The following is a 22,221-nucleotide window of genomic DNA, read 5'->3' as shown; positions in this document are numbered from 1 at the left end:
TCATCACAACATTTATTCCCATCCAAAGTTGCAGTAATTTTTCGCTGAGATCTTGTATTGAAGATGGGAGAGTCAAACCACTCAGTAAAATCTTCTTCAGCACATCCTAAAGACTTTCAATGGGGTTAAGGTCAGGACTCTGTGGTGGCCAATTCATCCATCCATTATCTGTAGCCGCTTTATCCTGTTCTACAGGGTCACAGGCAAGCTGGAGCCTATCCCAGCTGACTACGGGCGAGAGGTGGGGTACACCCTGGACAAGTCGCCAGGTCATCACAGGGCTGACACAGAGACAAACAACCATTCACACTGCCAATTCATGTGTGAAAATGATTCATCATGCTTCCTGAACCACTCTTTCACGATCTGAAACTTAATTTTATGCCCATGCCATCAAGGAAGATCCATTGATGTGATAAACTGGTCATTCAGTATATTCTGGTAGTCAGCTGACTTCATTTTATTGCCACATAACCTGACCAACTGAAGATATATATATATATATATATATATATATATATATATATATATATATATCATATTATCTCTAGCCGCTTTATCCTTCTACAGGGTCGCAGGCAAGCTGGAGCCTATCCCAGCTGAACTATGGGCGAAAGGCGGGGTACACCCTGGACAAGTTGCCAGGTCATCACAGGGCTGACACATAGACACAGACAACCATTCACACACACATTCACACCTACGGTCAATTTAGAGTCACCAGTTAACCTAACCTGCATGTCTTTGGACTGTGGGGGAAACCGGAGCACCCGGAGGAAACCCACGCGAACACGGGGAGAACATGCAAACTCCGCACAGAAAGGCCCTCGCCGGCCCCGGGGCTATATATATATATATATATATATATCAAAGGCCCTTCCACACCAGGATCTGGTCTTCCCAGGCAGTCTCCTGTCCCAGTACTAACCATCTCTTTGAGGCACATGGGTGCAGCACCGATATCCATTCAATAACAGTCTACTTGGTCTTGCTAAGTCTTGACAATTGAGTATGTTTGCAACTTTTTTGGTGACTGCAAAATACAATCATATTTTGGCAGTAAATAAATACATTTAAGTATGCTTAAAATCAGTAAATAATCGAACTTGTTTTTAACTCACAAAAAAAATGCACCAAAAGGGATAATGAAAAATTCAAATGACCAGTATATAGTGAATTTACTGGCACATACAGATTCCGCATAATGCTACACATCTATCTCATCCCTGTTTGTTTTTGTTTGTGGACACAGCCAGAAAAACAGGTTTCTTTTTTGCATCTCATTAAGGTTTAAATATAAGTTATTGTCGTGAGCTATTTACATAACTACTTGTTTAATCTGCTGTTGCAAAGTTAGGGCTGTTGTTGCTTTCAGTTTACTTTACAGCCTGCTCCTCTCTTTATAGTGTCTTAATCATGAATGATATATTGTGTACTACAAAGCCTAAATAAGTCACTGTAAGCTATGCAGTTGGGTTTGGGTTGTTTGTTTGGAATGGTGAAGTGGACGAGTCTGAAAACAGTCACTCCAACCTGACAGCATATGTAAAAACATCATCACTTCTCAAGTTCTTGCAAAATTGACTTTAGTTTAACAAAAGGGCATTTTATACTTTCGGATGAGTTAATCTGTTTTTTTTTTAAACAATAAAATTGAATTTGTGCTTTAGTGTTTTTACCTGAAGCATTCATTTGTTGAGGAACCGCTATGTCGTCGTCTTCCTGAAATCTGTTCTGTGTTGGTAAAAGAGAATAGTTTTAATCTGGCACTGTTTTACCAGTATATAAAGCCAGAAAATGAAGGACTGCACTGTTTTATTTCTAAAACATGGTAATGTTTATGTCTATACTTTATTCAAATTTAAATCTCTACTTGGACAGTTGTAAACACACACTTACCAAATCGACCAAATCTGCCAAATCTGTCTCACTAAAGCTCGACACTGAAACACACCATATACAAAGAGAAGAGAAATGAAACTTCAACAACTGGTTAGATCACTTTTCACTCATTTCATAGACTTGTTAATTTTGGTGAACCCTTAAAGGTTTGATATAGACCTCTGCAAACAAGTGTTTCTTCTTCAGAACGTGTCTGGATAGAACCTTTTAGGAATCTGGAATCCTTAACTATTCAAAAAAAGCACTTAATCTTTCTAATAATACGTAACAGTATATAACTACTGATTAAAGAACTATAGGTCTGAAGATTGTAATACATGTACAGTCCCTGACAAAAGTCTTGTCGCTTGGGTACAAGTTGACCTTAAGTGCCCCTCAAATATATGTCTAATCAATTTGTTTTTTTTACAAGAAATGGCTAATTTCAATCCCAACAGCTTTTGAAATAATGTTTTGGTGCCAAACGAAACTGCTGAAAAGCATTCTAACGTTCACAGCTTGGTAAAGCCCACTGAGAAAGTTTTTGCAAAGACAAAAGTCTTGTCGCCTTGTCATATGATGCACCCAATCCTAGATTACAGCCTCACCTGTGATCAATAATTGATCAATCAATTAGTGGGTGTGTATATTAGTGGGTGTGTACCAGACCTTCACATCAACTGCAACTTGACCTCTGACAACATGCCTAAGATTCACCCTGAGACCAAAGCGTTGATTATCAAGAGGCTGAAGACCAGATCCACTGCTGAGGTGGCTGACACCGTCAATGTGTCTCAGCGTCAAGTACAAAGAATAAGAAAAAGATTTGAAGAGACTGGAGATGTTTTTGACAAGCCCAGGTCCGGCAGACCCTGCAAGACAACTGCTCGGGAGGACCGTTTGTTGGCTCGAAAATCCAAGGCCAGCCCCTTTTCCACTGCAGCAGAGCTCCACCAGGCCTGGTCACCTCAAGTCCCTGTGTCAACCAGAACAGTTTGTAGAATTCTGTCTCGAATGGCCTCCATGGTCGAATCAGTGCCCAGAAACCAGCACTAAACAAAAGTCAATTAAGAAAATGTGTGGCATTTGCCAAGGCCCACAGCCTGCTAAAAGGATGGACGCTGGAAAAGTGGCAGAAGATGGATTTCTCAGATGAATCTTCGGTTGAATTACATCACAGCCGCCGCAAATATTGCAGGAGACCTACTGGAGCCCGCATGGATCCGAGGTTCACCCAGAAAACAGTTAAGTTTGGTGGTGGAAAAATCATGGTCTGGGGTTGCATCCAGTATGGGGGTGTGCGAGAGATTTGCAGGGTGGAAGGCAATATCAATAGCCTAAAATATCAAGAAGTATTAGCTACCTCTTACATTCCCAACCATAAAAGGGGTCAAATTTTGCAGCAGGATGGTGCTCCATCGCATACTTCCATCTCTACATCAAAGTTCCTCAAGGCGAAGAAGATCAAGGTGCTCCAGGACTGGCCAGCCCAGTCACCAGACATGAACATCATTGAGCATGTCTGGGGTAGAATGAAAGAGGAAGCATGGAAGACGAAACCAAAGAATCTTGATGAACTCTGGGAGGCATGTAAGACTGCTTTCTTTGCTATTCCTGATGACTTCATCAATAAATTGTATGAATCATTGTCGAACCGCATGGATGCAGTCCTTCAAGCTCATGGAAGTCATACAAGATATTAAATATGGATCTCACAGCACCACTACTTAATTCACTGATGTTATGCAACATATTTTTGTATTTGAAGTAAATTATTTGTTCAATTTTCACATTACTCTCTGTAGGCGACAAAACTTTTGTCTTGCCAAAATCTGACCTTTCTGTGATCAATCTTTCTTCAGTGAAGCAAATTTATTTTAGTATATTAAACATAATTTGGGAGGGTTTTAGCTTTCATATGAGCCATTTCGAAAACCAATGGATTAATTAAAAGTCAGGTTATAAGCTGTTGTTTCTACAAAATGGATAAGTGACAAGACTCTTGTCAGGGACTGTACCTTGGTAAGGCAGCTGGCTTGGAGAAGCTGTTCAAAGGTTTGTAAACACAAAACATTTCACATTTTACCAATTGTTTATTCCGTTTTCAGAATCCAAAGAAATTTCCAATTTCTCAGAATATGCTTTATTTGACATAATAATATATAGCGCCTTTCTCAAACTCAAGGCCACTTTACATAGGTCAAGAAAACAAAACAAAGAAAACAGAACGCACACAAAAGAAAAAGTTGGTAAAGAGTGGTAAATTTATGCAGTGGTGGAGAAGAAGTCTTCAAGAAACAGAAAGGTTTTGAGATGTGATTTGAAGAAAGGAAGGGAAGAGCAGTCATGGCAGGGTTGAGGGAGGGTCTTCCAGAGCTTGGGGGCCTTAGCACTGAAGGACCTTCCACCTGGGGTAGAGAGTCAGGTGCAGGGGGCAGCAAGGAGATTATGGCTAGAGGATCTGAGAGAGCAGGATGGAGTGTAAGGGGTCAGAAGGTCACAGATGTAAGGAGGAGCAAGGTTACGGAGGGCTTTGAAGGTGAGGAGTAGGATTTTATACTTAATTCGGGACAGAACAGGTAGCCAGTGAAGCTGAGAAAGAATGGGGGTGATATGAGCAGATGGTTTGGTCTGGGTGATGAGTCTCGCTACAGGGTTCTGAATGTACTGTAGTCTTTGAAGGGATTTAGTACAGAGGCCAATGAGAAGGGACTTGCAATAATCTAAGCGGGATATAATGAATGGGATATATGGGCCAGTGTGGCTATGTTCAGGACAGCAGGACAAATCCATCCATCTATCCATTATCTATACCACTTATCCATCAGGGTTGTGGAAGAAGCTGGATCCAATCCCAGCTGTCTCTGGGTGAGAGGCGGGGTTCACCTTGTACAGGTCGCCAATCTATCATAGGGCTAACACAGAAATGACCAACCACTCACACTCACGGGCAATTTAGAGTAACCAGTTGACCTAATCCACAAATCTTTGGACTGTGGGATAGGGTGCATCAGTTGCCCTCACTTTCAGAAAATCTGATGCATTTTTGTTTGGGTGTTCCTTTTCACCAATAAAGACATCCTGTAAAATGTTTTGGCCATATTCAAAAGTCTAATGGTGGCACCATGAGGTTCAGTTTTTGCAAAAAAACCGCTTATTTTATGTTTTCGCGTAAGGTTTGAATCACAATGTTGGACTCCATTTATTGATTTCTTGTGAGCCAGAGATCATGTTAAGAACCTTTGCAAGGGATTGAGAAGCATTAATGTGATTCAGAATACATTTGTATTGTTTAAAAGTAGTTGAACAATGATTCAATGAACAGCTAAAACTCAAACTGTGCTTGATAATATATTTAGAATATGCACTAAAACTGTGTATCTAAGATATTTGGTATACTCTATAAGGTGCCATAATGTTTCATGAAAAGTGATCGAAATTTTGTCATAAAAGTCATAAAATAGCAGCTTTTTCCATAACTTTGAGCTCCTGGTGCCACCATTAAACTTTTGAATTTTGTCAAAATATTTCACCCAGTGTGTTTTCTTACCAAAAGGAACATAAAAACAAAAATGCATCATGATCAGAGGAACTTTTCATTTTTAGGGGGCAACTGATGCACCCTACTGTGAGATGGAACCCCACCAGGTATGAGATGAGGAGAACATGCAAACGCCACACAGAAAGGCCCCATTCGGCCATGAGGTTCAAACTCAGACCCTTCTTGCTGTGAGGCGTCAGTGCTAACCACTGCACCACAGTGCCACCCAGGACAAATCTTATGTTTGTTTGTTTATTCAACAACTGCTTTCTCCTGGTCAGGGTCACAGTGAACCTGGAGCCTATCCCAGAAACAGAGTGTGAGGCAGAAATACACCCTGGATGGATTATTAGTATTTATTTGTATGTTTGTTTATTTGTTGATTTTTTATTTTTAAATTCGACAGTTAAAAATCAGAGCTCAGGGTTTGGAATTAAAAATTTGATTACTATAGCTATGATTTCTGATTCAGTTACCTGGTACATTTCTTGGTTGTAAATATGTGGCGTCTTCCTCATAATCCTCCTGTATCCATAAAAAAAGGTTTTCAGTGATTTAACAACACTGCATGTTGTTCTGTACCGCTGTGTTTCTGTATTTCAGTTTAAATCAGGGGTTTTCAAAGTGTGGGAGAGTCAGCCCCCCCTCAGAGAACAAATAAACAACAGCGCCCCCCTACAATTTTTGTTGTTGCTATACTTAATGTTCCATTCGTATTTAAAAAAAATGGTTGTTGTACACATTTTAAACACCTGTGCTTTTTGAAACCATCTTTTTTTTTACACATTTAAAACATATGAGCTTTATTAAAAGATCTTTTTTTTTTTTACACATTTTAAACATATGAGCTTTATTAAAACATCTTTTTTTACACATTTAAAACATATGAGCTTTTTTAAAACCTCTTTTTTTTTACACATTTTAAACATCTGTGCTTTTTTAAAACATCTTTTTGTTACACATTTTAAACATCTCTGCTTTTTTAAAACCTCTTTTTTTTTTTTACACATTTTAAACATCTGTGCTTTTTTAAAAGCTCTTTTTTTTTTACACATTTTAAACATCTGTGCTTTTTTAAAACTTCTCTTTTTGACACATTTTAAACATCTGTGCTTTTTTAAAACTTCTTTTTGTTACACATTTTAAACATCTGTGCTTTTTTAAAACATCTTTTTGTTACACATTTTAAACATCTGTGCTTTTTTAAAACATCTTTTTGTTACACATTTTAAACATCTCTGCTTTTTTAAAACATCTTTTTTTTTTTACACATTTTAAACATCTGTGCTTTTTTAAAACATCTTTTTGTTACACATTTTAAACATCTGTGCTTTTTTAAAACTTCTTTTTGTTACACATTTTAAACATCTGTGCTTTTTTAAAACATCTTTTTGTTACACATTTTAAACATCTGTGCTTTTTTAAAACTTCTTTTTGTTACACATTTTAAACATCTGTGCTTTTTTAAAACATCTTTTTGTTACACATTTTAAACATCTCTGCTTTTTTAAAACCTCTTTTTTTTTTTACCCATTTTAAACATCTGTGCTTTTTGAAAACATCTTTTTGTTACACATTTTAAACATTGGCGGCACGGTGGTGTAGTGGTTAGCGCTGTCGCCTCACAGCAAGAAGGTTCTGGGTTCGAGCCCCGTGGCCGGCGAGGGCCTTTCTGTGTGGAGTTTGCATGTTCTCCCCGTGTCCGCATGGGTTTCCTCCGGGTGCTCCGGTTTCCCCCACAGTCCAAAGACATGCAGGTTAGGTTAACTGGTGACTCTAAATTGAGCGTAGGTGTGAATGGGAGTGTGAATGGTTGTCTGTGTCTATGTGTCAGCCCTGTGATGACCTGGCGACTTGTCCAGGGTGTACCCCGCCTTTCGCCCCTAGTAGTCAGCTGGGATAGGCTCCAGCTTGCCTGCGACCCTATAGAACAGGATAAAGCGGCTACAGATAATGAGATGAGATTTTAAACATCTGTGCTTTTTTAAAACATCTTTTTGTTACACATTTTAAACATCTGTGCTTTTTTTTAAAAACCTCTTTTTTTACACATTTTAAACATCTGTGCTTTTTTAAAACCTCTTTTTTACACATTTTAAACATCTGTGCTTTTTTAAAACCTCTTTTTTACACATTTTAAACATCTGTGCTTTTTTAAAACCTCTTTTTTACACATTTTAAACATCTGTGCTTTTTTAAAAACCTCTTTTTACACATTTTAAACATCTGTGCTTTTTTAAAACCTCTTTTTTACACATTTTAAACATCTGTGCTTTTTTAAAACCTCTTTTTTTACACATTTTAAACATCTGTGCTTTTTTAAAAACCTCTTTTTACACATTTTAAACATCTGTGCTTTTTTAAAACCTCTTTTTTACACATTTTAAACATCTGTCCTTTTTTAAAACCTCTTTTTTACACATTTTAAACATCTGTGCTTTTTTTAAAACCTCTTTTTTACACATTTTAAACATCTGTGCTTTTTTAAAACCTCTTTTTTTTACACATTTTAAACATCTGTGCTTTTTTAAAACCTCTTTTTTTACACATTTTAAACATCTGTGCTTTTTTAAAACCTCTTTTACACATTTTAAACATCTGTCCTTTTTTAAAACCTCTTTTTTTACACATTTTAAACATCTGTGCTTTTTTAAAACCTCTTTTTTTTACACATTTTAAACATCTGTGCTTTTTTAAAACCTCTTTTTTTTACACATTTTAAACATCTGTGCTTTTTTAAAACCTCTTTTTTTTTTACACATTTTAAACATCTGTGCTTTTTTAAAAACCTCTTTTTACACATTTTAAACATCTGTGCTTTTTTAAAACCTCTTTTTTTACACATTTTAAACATCTGTCCTTTTTTAAAACCTCTTTTTTACACATTTTAAACATCTGTGCTTTTTTTAAAACCTCTTTTTTACACATTTTAAACATCTGTGCTTTTTTAAAACCTCTTTTTTTACACATTTTAAACATCTGTGCTTTTTTAAAACCTCTTTTACACATTTTAAACATCTGTCCTTTTTTAAAACCTCTTTTTTTTTACACATTTTAAACATCTGTGCTTTTTTAAAACCTCTTTTTTTTTACACATTTTAAACATCTGTGCTTTTTTAAAACCTCTTTTTTTTTTTACACATTTTAAACATCTGTGCTTTTTTAAAACCTCTTTTTTTTTTACACATTTTAAACATCTGTGCTTTTTTAAAAACCTCTTTTTACACATTTTAAACATCTGTGCTTTTTTAAAACCTCTTTTTTTTACACATTTTAAACATCTGTCCTTTTTTAAAACCTCTTTTTTACACATTTTAAACATCTGTGCTTTTTTTAAAACCTCTTTTTTACACATTTTAAACATCTGTGCTTTTTTAAAACCTCTTTTTTTACACATTTTAAACATCTGTGCTTTTTTAAAACCTCTTTTACACATTTTAAACATCTGTCCTTTTTTAAAACCTCTTTTTTTTTACACATTTTAAACATCTGTGCTTTTTTAAAACCTCTTTTTTTTTACACATTTTAAACATCTGTGCTTTTTTAAAACCTCTTTTTTTTTTTTACACATTTTAAACATCTGTGCTTTTTTTTTTTTTAAAACATCATGTTTTACACATTTTAAACATCTCATAGCATCGTTAGCTAGCACCTCTTGGCAGACAACACACTGTGGCAGTGGAGCATCTTCAGATCCAGTCCATGAAAATCCAAACTTTAAATAATTGTGGTCATACTTCCTTCTTTTTTTGTTTGGCCCAGACTCTGTCTCCTCACTCACTGTAGCTTTAGGTACTAAAAATCGATCCATTTTGTCTCTGGCAAAGGCTAGCTGAAGTTCGCTAAACGTCCGCAATGGAAACTTATTCTGGTTTATTTTTCCTCACGTTGCGCCCCCCCGAAGAACTCTGGCGCCCCCTAGAGGAGGTGCGCCCCACACTTTGAAAAGCTCTGGTTTAAATGAAACAAGCAGGGGAGAACAGGGATGGTTGGTACAAGGGCTGTGTGGCACAGTGTTAACCTCCAGGTTATTGGGGGAGCTTTCACAAAAAATTATGATAATGATTTACAGTGGTCATATCTTATGTTTAAGTATTACTGTTCTTGTTATTCAAATAATAAACATTCCTCATATTTCATAATAAAAAATATTATTTGGCTGTCATTAAATGTTTTATGCCTGCGGTATAAGGCTAGGGTAGGTCGTTCTGGAGAAACCAGCAAGAGTAAGCTAGATTTTGAAAGTATCCAACTGAAAAATCCCACCCCCTCCCTTCAGGCCTCCCTCCAAAGCCACTCCTCTAAAACACATGAACGTGCACTGCGTGATTTCTACGGGAGGACGAGTCTACAAAAGACAGCATTGGGGGAGGAGCGTAGTGTATCGCTGTCATATCCAACTACCTCATGTCTCAGTCACATGTAAGAAACACCTAGCCTTATCATAATGAATGTAAACAATGAACATGGCTATTCTTAGTACTCACAGCTGTCGATAAGCTCACTAGCTTTAGCATTGTGTTTGCAATATGTCTGCCAGGCCTTCTGGAAGACTCCGGTCATGGCTAATGAGTACACGGGCAAAGTGTGCACAAATAGGCAGGCAGGTCGGCCATCCAATCATTTCTTACGGATCGAATAAAATGATTGGACGGGCGATTTACAGCCCTGTGACTGCCACAGATGACTTTTTTTTTATTGTCAGACCTTTTAATTTCAAGAAATATGCTTTTTCTTAAGAAATATGAAATTTCAACAAAAATGTCCTTCCAAAAAAAATGACCTACCCTGCCTTTAATTTGTGAGCATGACCATGTGACACAAAGATCAGAGTTTGTAGAAACTACACCCTGCTAGAAAATCGATCCTCATTGGTCGATGTGGTCATTTTATAGGTTGTATTCAGTCACATGACTTTTACTTGCGAGTTTACTTCTGGTGAATGAAGTGGTGGTCAGGCAATTCAATTTGGCCTGCGTTATGCAAAGAGCTAGTGAAACCATCTCCAACTGTTTTTGCAGTTTGGAGACCAATGCACGGTCAAGATACCTTCAGAAAGTTGCTCTTTGCAATGAGATAGATCCTTACACATTATCAAGGGATTCTTCCTATGAGTTGGAAAATGATCTGAGCTCATACAGCTCACTGTTCAGTCTCTTGATCTTTGCTTCCACACAAATAGCATTTTCACATGTACGATCTGCCTGGCATGCTATATCGTGTCCTGAACTGTCAGGCTCCTCCTGGATTCCTTGTAGTTCTAGCATCTCGATTCTCATTAGTTTATGAAACTCAAGCAAGGCCTCAGCACCCTCAGAACATCTGCACTTTCCTTCTTGTGATTTTGCTCGTTCTCCGTGCTCTTTACTCTCCTCTGACTGCTTGTTCACTTTATCATGTCCGAAGTTCAGTGTAGCCCAATCTATAATATCGTCCTTGTAAAGATTGCTCGGACATCCTGATAAATAACATGAAAACATATGCGTTAGTTTACAATATGGCGACCGCGATCAAACAGTAAACAAAAACACATCTGAGGACTGAAGCGTCTCTTGAACTTCAAAACATCACGAAATAACGGAAAATGGTGAGAAGAGTGACTTGCGAATCCAAATGAAATAAATCAGAGGAATTTACAAACCTTTCACGAAGTGATCACTGCAAACTCGAGCGTTCCTTGACTCTGCTCCCTTTGATCACTGCGAAAGGTTCAAGAGCCACTTTTCTTGTCGTGTTTTGATAAAATCCTTTGCTCTTTCACCCTTTTTGATCACTTCACAGGGAAGCCGGAAGAAATTTTTATCAGTTTCACGGTTTGTTCGATTCGAGCAGCACAAAACAACACAAGCGTAGGGCATTTTAAGGACTAGCAAGGTGCTCCAGTGATAGTAACACTTTGTGAACAGTGAGCTGAGCTGAACACCACTTCATGTCCAGTGTTGTGTAGTAACGAAGTAAAAATACTTCACTACTGTACTTAAGTACATTTTGGGAGATTTTGTACTTTACTTGACTTTTCAAATTTTTGAGATCTTTCACTTTTACTTCACTATATTTTTTAACTTAATTGCATACTTTTACTCCGATACATTTTCAAAGAGCCATTTAGTTACTCGTTACAAAAAAAGAAAGAAAAAAAAACGTGTTTTAACCCCACTGACTGCAACGAAGTCAGGACGTGCCTGGGCTTGTTCACCACTTGCACATGACAACCAATAGGCTATACCTGTTGGCTTCACGCAGTAAGCAGAAAGCTAGCTTCGCAATCAACAGCCCTGATGGAAGAGGAGACAGAGGTGGTGTTTACATTAGACTGTATCCGTCTCGTTTTCGTCGCGGATGCACTGTCCGTGCACGTTAAAACGCCGGGAAACGACTCCACAGGCGGAACAACTTGAATCCGCCAGGGCCCACGTAGTCAACCCAGTTCGTATCTGATCCGGTGCTGTGTAAACATTGAGGAACGAGGAAACGCAGTGCTGAGCTCTAGCTGACGTCGTCATTGGACAACGTCACTGTGACATCCACCTTCCTGATTCGCTGGCATTGGGATCACACACACAGCGGCTCAGTCCCGAATCACTGCTCGTGCGCTTCACTCGCGCGCTCTGTGAGCTGCACAGGGCTGGAGTGCGCACCCTCCAGAGGGCACTCGCTGTTCAGGGCGGAGTGATTTGGAGCACAGGAGGAAGCGCTGAGCCGCACTGAAGTTTATTTACACATTTCAACCTCCTTCAGGTGCTTAAACTCAGTGAGAACATGAACATCACAGCCAGGTGTGTTTATCTGCTGGAGAAGGTGTTCGCTTGCCATCCTTCCACTTGCAAGTGGTGAGTGACTTGCGCATGCCCGATATGCACTGGGATCATGTGACGTGCCGTCTAATTAGTCATGTGATTAGCGTATCCGCGTATTGGCGTTGCTGTGTGCACGCGAATCGTGTATTGGCGTTGCTGTGTGCACGCGAATCGTTTTAAAAACGTTAATCTGATGATCCGCTGATACGGTCTAATGTAAACACCACCAGAGACAGCAGCTACTTCGACTACAAATGAAGAGGAACCTGATGATGAGCACCCCTGGCCATATTTGAACACAATGTTCTCTTACGTTGATGTGAAGGATTCGTCCTATCGAATGAAGTGCCTCTTATGCCTTCCAAAAAATGTGGAAATTCTATCTTATAGAAACTCCCCGTCCAATCTAAAGAAACACATCGAGGTTTTCTCAGGTTTTTCAGTTTTCTCCAAATTACTTTTTTCTTTTGATTATTATGACAGCAATTGGTCGTGTATGCACCTCCATAGTTTATAAAGTGCAATAACAGTAGCAGCTTTATGGGTGGCGGCACGGTGGTGTAGTGGTTAGCGCTGTCGCCTCACAGCAAGAAGGTCCTGGGTTCGAGCCCCGGGGCCGGTGAGGGCCTTTCTGTGTGGAGTTTGCATGTTGTCCGCGTGGGTTTCCTCCGGGTGCTCCGGTTTCCCCCAAAGACATGCAGGTTAGGCTAACTGGTGACTCTAAATTGACCGTAGGTGTGAATGTGAGTGTGAATGGTTGTCTGTGTCTATGTGTCAGCCCTGTGATGACCTGGTGACTTGTCCAGGGTGTACCCCGCCTTTTGCCCGTAGTCAGCTGGTATAGGCTCCAGCTTGCCTGTGACCCTGTAGAAGGATAAAGCGGCTAGAGATAATGAGATGAGCTTTATGGGGTTTTTTTTCTTAATGGTGTGATGTATGCCTAATTTTCAGTACTTTCTCTTAGTTTAAAAAACAAAGGAAAAAATGAGAAAAAAAAAAAGTGTCAAAACTGTGGTCTCCATCTTCAGATGCCAGACAGGCAGCTTCATTTTTCTCCCAATTTATTTTTTTCTTGTTTATAATGGTTGTGTGTGCACCTCTGTTTTCAGCAGTGTAATTGCTTGTCATGAACCATTGGTGACAAATTACCTTCAGTTTACCAAAATATTACAGATTCAGATTGCCTTTGCTTGTTTACTTTTAATTACATTACTTGAGTACATTTATTTTTGCATTACTTGTCATACTTAAGTGCAAGAAATGTCAGATACTTTAAGACTTTAACTCAAATAACATTTCAGTCAGTGACTTTGACTTTTACCAAAGACATTTTTTGGAAGGTTACCAATACTTTAGTGTGATTTCCCAGTACTTTATACAACACTGTTCATGTCTTGCATATCTAATGAGGCAGATGTGACGCTGCATGCACCTGTTCAGTTGTGAAAGTTATATCACTGAGGAGACGTGTAAAAATATTAACAACATCCCTCTGATAAACTACTCCAAAATAAACGAGGCTAATACAGTATAAGTCCCCAGGTTAAGAATGCCTGACTTATGGACAGCTCAGACTTAAGGGTGAATTGCCTTAAAAATCTGCAGTAAATACAATGGTACAGACACTACTTTGTGACGTTTATGAAAACATTGCTTGGCTTCAGAATTTCATCAGCTTCAGGAAGGAAAACTTCCTTCACCATTTTAACTAGCAGTCCAAACTGAAGCTACAGTTTTCGCTTCTATTTCTGATCCATTTGCACAACACTGCCCATTTGCACACACATGCAAAATGCTCACTTTGCACTTGTCTTGTCTTGTTGTAATATCCTGGAAAAACTTGAACCCTTCACACTGAACTGCAGTCTCTTATATTTTTGCACTAAAATGACCATTTTCACACAAATGCACAATGTCACTTTGCCCTGTCATTGTCTTGTCATTTATGTTGTTTATTGTACTTAGCTAGATGTTTAGATAGTTATTTATATTACCTTATTTTGTAATCTTCTTATACAGGAAGGGACAGAGCAGGCTATACTTCCTTAGGAGGCTGCGGTCCTTTAACATCTGCAGGAAACTCCTGTGGATGTTCTATCAGTCTGTGGTCGCCAGTGTCCTGTTTTACACCATGGTGTGCTGGGGGGGCAGCACATACAAGAAGGACACATCCAGGCTGCACAAACCGATCAGGCGGGCCGGCTCTGTGGTCGGCATGAAGCTAGACTCTCTGGTGACGGTGGCAGAGAAGAGGTCTATAGACAAACTATTGAACATCATGGATGATGCCAGTCACCCTCTGCACACCGTCATCAGCAACCAGAGGAGCCTGTTCAGTGACAGAATGCTCCTTCCCAAGTGCAGGACGAACAGACTCAAAAACTCCTTTGTCCCTCACGCCATCAGACTGTACAGCTCCTCTCGGGGGGGGGGTGTAACAGGAGGACAGAGGACGGAAAGGAGCAGTAGCCTAGCCTAACAATAAGTAATACCGGACAATGTGCAATATAAAGTGCAATATCTCTCCTACCGCCCCCCCCCACACTTATTTTTCCCCCTCCTTCCCCCTCCCTCTCTTCCCCATATCTTATTCTTTTTATATATTTGTATATGTAAATAATTTATTTTATTTTTTATCTAGAAGTTTTCTCTATTTCTTTTCTGTTTATCTGTAATGATGCTGCTGGAATTTTAATTTCCCTGAGGGAACCCGCCCAAAGGGATCAATAAAGTTTTATCTCATCTATCTAATCTAATCTAATCTAATCTATATTCTCTATAAATGCACCATGGGAAGCCTGAGGTATTTCAATGCACTGTATACTTGTATATGGACGTACTGACAATAAAGATCTCTTGAATCTTGAATCATAAGTCAGCTTATGGTCCCATTAACACTGCTGAGTGAGTAACTTTGTGTTATCATAAAGTTACCTCATGAATTACTCTTCTGGTACACAAAACATTGATGAAACCCTGAAAATAATTAATCTCATCTCATCTCATTATCTGTAGCCGCTTTATCCTGTTCTACAGGGTCGCAGGCAAGCTGGAGCCTATCCCAGCTGACTACAGGCGAAAGGCGGGGTACACCCTGGACAAGTCGCCAGGTCATCACAGGGCTGACACATAGACACAGACAACCATTCACACTCACATTCACACCTACGGTCAATTTAGAGTCACCAGTTAACCTAACCTGCATGTCTTTGGACTGTGGGGGAAACCGGAGCACCCGGAGGAAACCCACGCGGACACGGGGAGAACATGCAAACTCCGCACAGAAAGGCCCTCGCCGGCCCCGGGGCTCGAACCCAAGACCTTCTTGCTGTGAGGCGACAGTGCTAACCACTACACCACCGTGCCACCCAGATAGGTTTTTCTGATGTAAAAAAATAAGACCACGACAAATAATTTCAAAACTTTTCCCACCTTTAATGTGAACTATAACCTGTACAATTCAATTGAAAAACAAACAAATCTGTTCAGGGAAAAAACATAAAAAATAAAAAACGTACAATAAGCTGGTTGCATAAGTGTGCACACCCTTAATATTTTGTTGAAGCACCTTTTGATTTAATTACAGCATTCAGTCTTTTTGGATCACACCTGCCATCAATTAAAATGACTCTGATTAACCCCAAATAAAGTTCAGACTTTTACTCAGTTGCCTCCTCCAGCAAAAGCCAGGGTTCACAGAGAGCTTACAAAGCATCAAAGGGATCTCATTGTTGAAAGGTATCAGTCAGGAGAAGGGGACAAAAACATTTCCACAGCATTAGATATACCATGGAGCACAGCGAAGACCGTCATCAAGAAATGGAGAATATATGGGACAACAGTGACATTACCGAGAACTGGACGTCCCTCCAAAATTGACGAAAAGACAAGACGAAAACTGGTCAGGGAGGCTGCCGAGAGGCCCACAGCAACACTGAAGGAGCTGCAGGGATTTCTGGCAAGTACTGGTTGTGTACTACATGTGACAATAATCTCCCGTATTCTGCATATGTCTGGACTATGAGGTAGGGTCAAAGAAAAACATCCAGACCCGGCTAAATTTTGCAAAGAAAATACATCAACTCTCCCAGAAGCATGTGGGAAAATGTGTTATGGTCTGATGAAACCAAGGTTGAACTTTTTGGCCACAATTCCAAAAGGTATGTTTGGCGCAAAAACACCACTGCGCATCACCAAAAGAACACCATTCCCACGGTGAAGCATGGTGGTGGCAGCATCATGTTTTGGGGTTGTTTTTCTTCAGCTGGAACAGGGGGTTTAGTCAAGGTGGAGGGAATTATGAACAGTTCTAAATACCAGTCAATTTTGGCCCAAAACCTTCAGGTGTCTGTGAGAAAGATGAAGATGAAGAGGAATTTCATATTTCAGCATAACAATGACCCCAAGCATACATCGAACTCAACAAAAGAATGGCCTCACCAGAAGAAAATTAAAGTTTTGGAATGGCCCAGCCAGAGCCCAGACCTAAATCCAACTGAAAATCTGTGGGGTGACCTGAAGAGGGCTGTGCACAAGCGATGCCCTCGCAATCTGACAAATTTGGAGCGATTTTGCAAGGAAGAGTGAGCAAATATTGCCAAGTCTAGATGTGGCAGGCTGATAGACTCCGACCCAAAAAGACTGAATGCTGTAATTAAATCAAAAGGTGCTTCAACAAAGTATTAGTTTAAAGGTGTGCACACTTATGCAACCAGCTTATTGCACATTTTTTATGTTTTTCCCCCTAACAGATTTGTTTGCTTTTCAATTGAATTGTACAGGTTATAGGTCACATTAAAGGTGAGAAAAGTTTTGAAATGATTTATTGTGGTCTCATTTTTTTACATCAGAAAAACCTATCATTTTAACGGGGTGTGTACACTTTTTCTATCCACTGTACTTGCCAACCTCCAGAGAATGAAAAGCAGTAGATCAAATTGGGTGACACTATCACGCCCTTCCAGGGGGGTCTCAGGGGATGATCGCAGGGAAAATTTTGAAAAAAAAAATGGTGTAAAATGGTGCACTCTCCTGTATTCTGAGTGCCCTATTTGAAGAAAATTGATGGAGAAATCGGACCAACGTACTTTACTTCACAAAATGCATGTTTCACACGTCGTCTCAATGCTTTGATGCTGGATGATCCGACGACCAAGTCGCCTTGAACTTGTCATAGAGCAATTCCAGCGTTATGGACGTGACACTTGAACTCAAAATGGCAACAAATGACCCAGTGCATGTTTTATTGTCTCCCAGTATTTAAACAGGTGTTGCATATTTTAAGGCTGTACCATACTGGAGAAGTGATAGAACAAGAACAATTCCCATAGTACATCTAGGGCATGCCAGAAAACGCCAATAAAAGATGCGTTATGGATGTGACAGAAAAAATATCACTTTTCTTGGGTGACTGTACATTTTTATCAAACTCTGTGAAATTGTAAACCTAATGTCGAAATGGAGAGATCCATTTGATAGAGGGGTCCAAGGTGAATATTAAAAAAATCTTTGTTTAAAATATTTTGTATTTCATGCAGAGTTTCGGAAGGAAAAGTCAGCGTTATGGATGTGACGAAATTCCGTTATGGATGTGACGCGTCTGAAATAGACATGGCATATGTTTAGAAAATCAGCAATTTAACCACCATAACCCTTTGAAAAACTCTCTAAATATCAGCTAAAACTATCAAAGTTCTTAAATAATATTTAGGATGGCTATTGTTTTGCTGTTTTGTGGATTTTAGCATACATTTCTGTGGCTTGTGGCAATAATATAGAATTGTACATGATCAAAGTTGATTTTAGCTTGGGTTTTACATTATAAGAAAGAAAGACTGACAGTGACATATTAGGTTGGTTACAAATTGGTTCAACTTATTCACATCTGTAAAATACAGGCCGAGGTGATATCTCTGGGAGTGGTTTTGATGTATTACATGTTGCTTTATTTTTGCATGGTGAGGTTGACATTTACATGGAATTGCCCCATAGCGAATTTTTTTTCCTTTGGAGTTTTCATTGTTCATGAACAGCAGAGTGTGTTTGGTTTTTAGAAATACTAGCACGATTTATTGTAGTATGTGACCTCATTGCTGATTGGCTAGAACCATAACAAGAACCAATGGAATGGTGCAATAGAGCGATACAATTTAGATTCAACATCATTATCACGCCATTCCATTGGCTCTCGGCTTCACTTAATATGACTATTTGACGCTGTATACTTGTATCCCCTGTGCTGAAAACAGCTGAAGTGAGATCAGAAGAGTAAATCCAATGTGGTAGTTTTTAAAACTAAAAGCGGTAGGCGATATTCACCTGTCAAAATTGGTAGAATACCACATGAATTGGTAGAGTTGGCAAGTCTGAGTATATCTACTGTAACATATTGATGGGTTTCAGTCACGTTACTTTTCTTCACTGTTTTACCAGAAGTGAAATAGCTGGTGGCTGCCGTAGTGCAAACAACTAGCAATAACTTATCAGAGTACGCTGGTAATCTAGAAGCCACTGCTTGCTTTAGATATATTCAGAAGATTGCTGTGTGCAATGGAATCGACCCCTACAGTCTCGGAAAGAAGGATTTGTCATATGATCTCGGAAACTACCCTTCAGTTGAGTTCCCCGAAATCTCGAACTATCTGGTGTTGCAGACGTCCTTCTACACCGCAAAACAGATGAAAGCGTGGAAGAGTATGGAGGCTTACAACTTTTTTGTATGTGGCTGGGTAAAGGACCTCGCTATCAAGTCGCTGCCGAATTAATCCTGTATTGTTTTTGCCCGTGTATGTTTTTATTTAAGCTTTTCGTTTGCGTCTTTACAATGAAGTGCTGCAAGTTGAAGTGTAAACAAACAACAGTTGGCTTGATTCTCACTTGTGTTGGCTCTTATCTCTCAGCTAAATCATTCACAAAGATCATCAGAAACCTCTTTAAAGACCTGGATCTTAGTTAAACAAGACAGAGAAGTGATCATGGCGCATTGTAACTGTATGGCTGGGGAAGAATTTGGTCACGATATAGACTTTGTGAAGAGTCAGGAGGAAACAAAGAAACAGCTGGGAACTTTAGCGCTTCGTGACTAAAAAAAGTACTGTAAAATAACGACACATAGCAAGAAAAGTGCTTGGAAAACACTAAGACTATAGCTGAGAGGGAGATACAAACCTTTCACCAAGTGATCACTGCAAACTCAAGCATGCTTCGACTCGGCTCCCTTCGATTTCAGTGAGAGGTTCAAAAGCCACCTTTCTCGGTCATTTTGTGAAATCCTGTGTTTGTTCACCTTTTTTATTAGTTCACGGTGAACCCTGAAGAAACTTTTATCAGTTTCACGGTTTGATCGATTCGAACAACCTAAAACATCGCAAGCGTAAGGCATTTTTCATACAAGCAGTGTACCTTCTTTGTGAAAACACTTTGTCAACTGAGCTTTGGTAGACCACCAGCTAAAGTTTTGAATAACTAATGAGGCGGATGCAGAGGCTCCAACTTGGGAAATTGCAAAGAGGGAGATTCTCCCTCTCTGCGAGTAGCTTGGAGGGAGACAAGTTTGAACGCCGTAGGCAGAAAGGCGAATTTTTATATTATATATAATGTGTGTGTGTATATATAATGATGTGTATATGTATATATGAATGATTCACCACATTTCATGTCAATTTTGTGTCAATTAAACCTTATTAATAGTAACAGATCTAGATAAATCCAGTGACTATAGACCAAACTTTAATATGCCTAAAGTCAATGTTAATGTCAATAATGACTATTATAAATTGCCAATGGTAGACCCTCTGATGATGTTCTTCTAATAATATTCTATTTCTAAGTCTAAGTTAGTAAAAGTCAGACAAAAAAAGTCAGACAAGTTCGTTAGAATCTAACGTCTGGTCTGGTGATCTAACCTAGTCAGATATAGGGTCGTCTTGCTGCCGTCCAAAATAGTCCGCCGTTCGTCCCTGGCGACCATCGCAACGGGCGATCCGAACTTTATCTTGGTGATTTTCTGATATTTTTTCTTTGTAGTTTGGCTTTCGCTATTTCCACCAACGTAACTTCGTTTCATTATCTCATTCAAGAGAACATAAAGTTAAAGACGAGCAGGCAATAAATGCAGATGAAATGCAGACGCAAAAAAACAAACAAAATGGTTGAATGTTGCAGGTTTTTCTCGTTCTCTCGCGTGTATCATTAATAGCGCCATCTGTATGCTTTATCGGTAACTGCTAAGACTCAAGTGTGTACCCTGTGGCGTACTGAAATCCACTCGATTCATATGCGTGCTTGATCTGCGCGCGCATGCCTCCGGCATTCACTCCAATCCCCCCGTTACGCCGATCGGTGTACCGACCGGGGAATCGGCATATACCGCGGGGAACACACTTGAGTCCACCCATACAATGTCAGACACATGAAAAGCAGAAGGTCAGCTATTAATTTTCGTCAACATAAATGTATCAAGTTATTTTTTTAACTCATCATGTGTAGTAAGGGTGGGTGGGAGATTTTTATGTTGTCAGCAGGAGAATTTTCTAAATGTTCCCTAAAGCCTAGGTCACAACCAGACGTACGATTTTTTGGCCATGCGATTTTTGGCGTTTCCCAAATCGCTGCGTTTTTTTTTTGTTAGTGGAGAAAGACGTACGTTGGCCGCAAGTTTGTCTTGCAACCTGAAAAAAACGTAAGCGCCTGTAAAGTTTGTTTGACACGACAAAGAACCTCTGCGGCCGGTCTGCGGCCAGTCTATGGCTCGAAAATCAGCACGTCACACGCGCGCCCTCCGTGCGTTTCACGCGCGCCCTTCGTGCGTTTCTTGCACGTAGACCGGCCGTAGGAGCACGTACAGCCGGTTGTGACCGAGGCATTAAGTGGGAGAATTAGAGCCTCTGCGGATGTGACGTCACGTGAAACCCAACCATACATACCCCTTTTCCACCAAATCAGTTCCTGGTTCAGGGTCAGTGCTGGTGCTGGTTCACAACTCGTTCAACTTGCGAGCCAGCTGAGAACCAGTTTGCTTTTCCATAGCTCGCGGTGCTAAGGGAAGCCACGTCATCACGTCGCTGTATACGTCAGTTACGTCGCTACGTTTGCATAAACCTTGACGCGAATATCGAAGCAAAAACAACACGGAAGAAGCAGCAGCAGCAGCAACAACAACAATAATAATAATGGATGACTTCGCGTTTGTACAGCTGCTGCTTCTCGTCGCTTAAAAACGGCGATCTTTCGCGGTCTTGCTGTTGTTGTCGGTCTTAACAACTCCGCCCCCCCCCGCTGACGTAAGCGGTTCTTTCCTCTGGCCCAGCAGAGAGTTGGTGCTAGCCTGGAACCGTTTTTTCTGGCCCCAGAGCCAGTTCTTTGTCAGTGGAAACAGAAAACCCGGTTCCAAACTAAGCACTGGCCCCGAACCAGCCCTGGAACTGCTTTGGTGGAAAAGGGGCATCAGATACACAGCAGAGAGTGAAAACTGTGTCAACCAACCCCGCTCTCCTCTATTTTAAAAGTTATCAAGACAAGGGAAAGGCAAAAAACAAACTATAAATTCAGCTTATTTGAGATATTTAAGCTAAATTTATGACAAATAGTTAACTTACCCAATCTGTCTCGCTGAACACTAAAATACACAAAACAAACAACAGAAATGAAACTTTACAATGACCAGTTTAGTCAGATTTTAGGTGTGTTATAAACACGAGGCTAATTTAACTAAAATACTATGTTTTATCATTCTATAACAGCCTTGTTTATCGCCAGTGCAGGTCTAAACCAACACACTCACTTGTGGAAGTCTGCGGATAGAAACACAGCTCAGGTCAGGGTGCTTTTGAGTTTTGTTTTTTGTTTCGGTTTCCTTTCTGTTTCACATATTTTCATCTGCTCATCAGGGACACGCCTCTTTTCTTTTTCTTTTTCCTTTCCCCGAAGTCTTCCTATTTGACAGGTATGTAGACCAGGAAGTCACGTGGCCTGAGCTTCTAGAAACTTCGTCATACCTTTATT

General features: G+C 39.7%; 1 protein-coding gene across 2 annotated transcripts in view; it reads right to left on the bottom strand.

Moving 5' to 3' along the window:
* Window positions 1-22,174, bottom strand: part of si:ch211-244b2.3 (uncharacterized protein LOC557230 homolog) — a 31,661-nt gene extending 9,487 nt beyond the window's left edge. The window contains exons 1-5 of one of the 2 annotated variants that reach the window (XM_060902947.1): window positions 22,001-22,174; window positions 21,816-21,835; window positions 5,899-5,947; window positions 1,900-1,943; window positions 1,680-1,734 (exon numbers count right to left, since the gene is read on the bottom strand). In XM_060902947.1, coding sequence (XP_060758930.1) covers window positions 1,680-1,734; window positions 1,900-1,943; window positions 5,899-5,947; window positions 21,816-21,835; window position 22,001 — 169 coding nt within the window. In that variant the 5' untranslated portion in view covers window positions 22,002-22,174. The remainder of the gene's footprint in view (window positions 1-1,679; window positions 1,735-1,899; window positions 1,944-5,898; window positions 5,948-21,815; window positions 21,836-22,000) is intronic. The other variant, XM_060902948.1, reaches the window with a different exon arrangement.
* Between the last annotated feature and the right edge of the window lie 47 nt (window positions 22,175-22,221).

The sequence above is a fragment of the Neoarius graeffei genome, chromosome 21 (assembly GCF_027579695.1).
Source record: "Neoarius graeffei isolate fNeoGra1 chromosome 21, fNeoGra1.pri, whole genome shotgun sequence".
Classification (NCBI taxonomy): Eukaryota; Metazoa; Chordata; class Actinopteri; order Siluriformes; family Ariidae; genus Neoarius; species Neoarius graeffei.
Note: the sequence above shows the minus strand (reverse complement) of the source record. Positions and strands in the feature narration are given on the sequence as shown.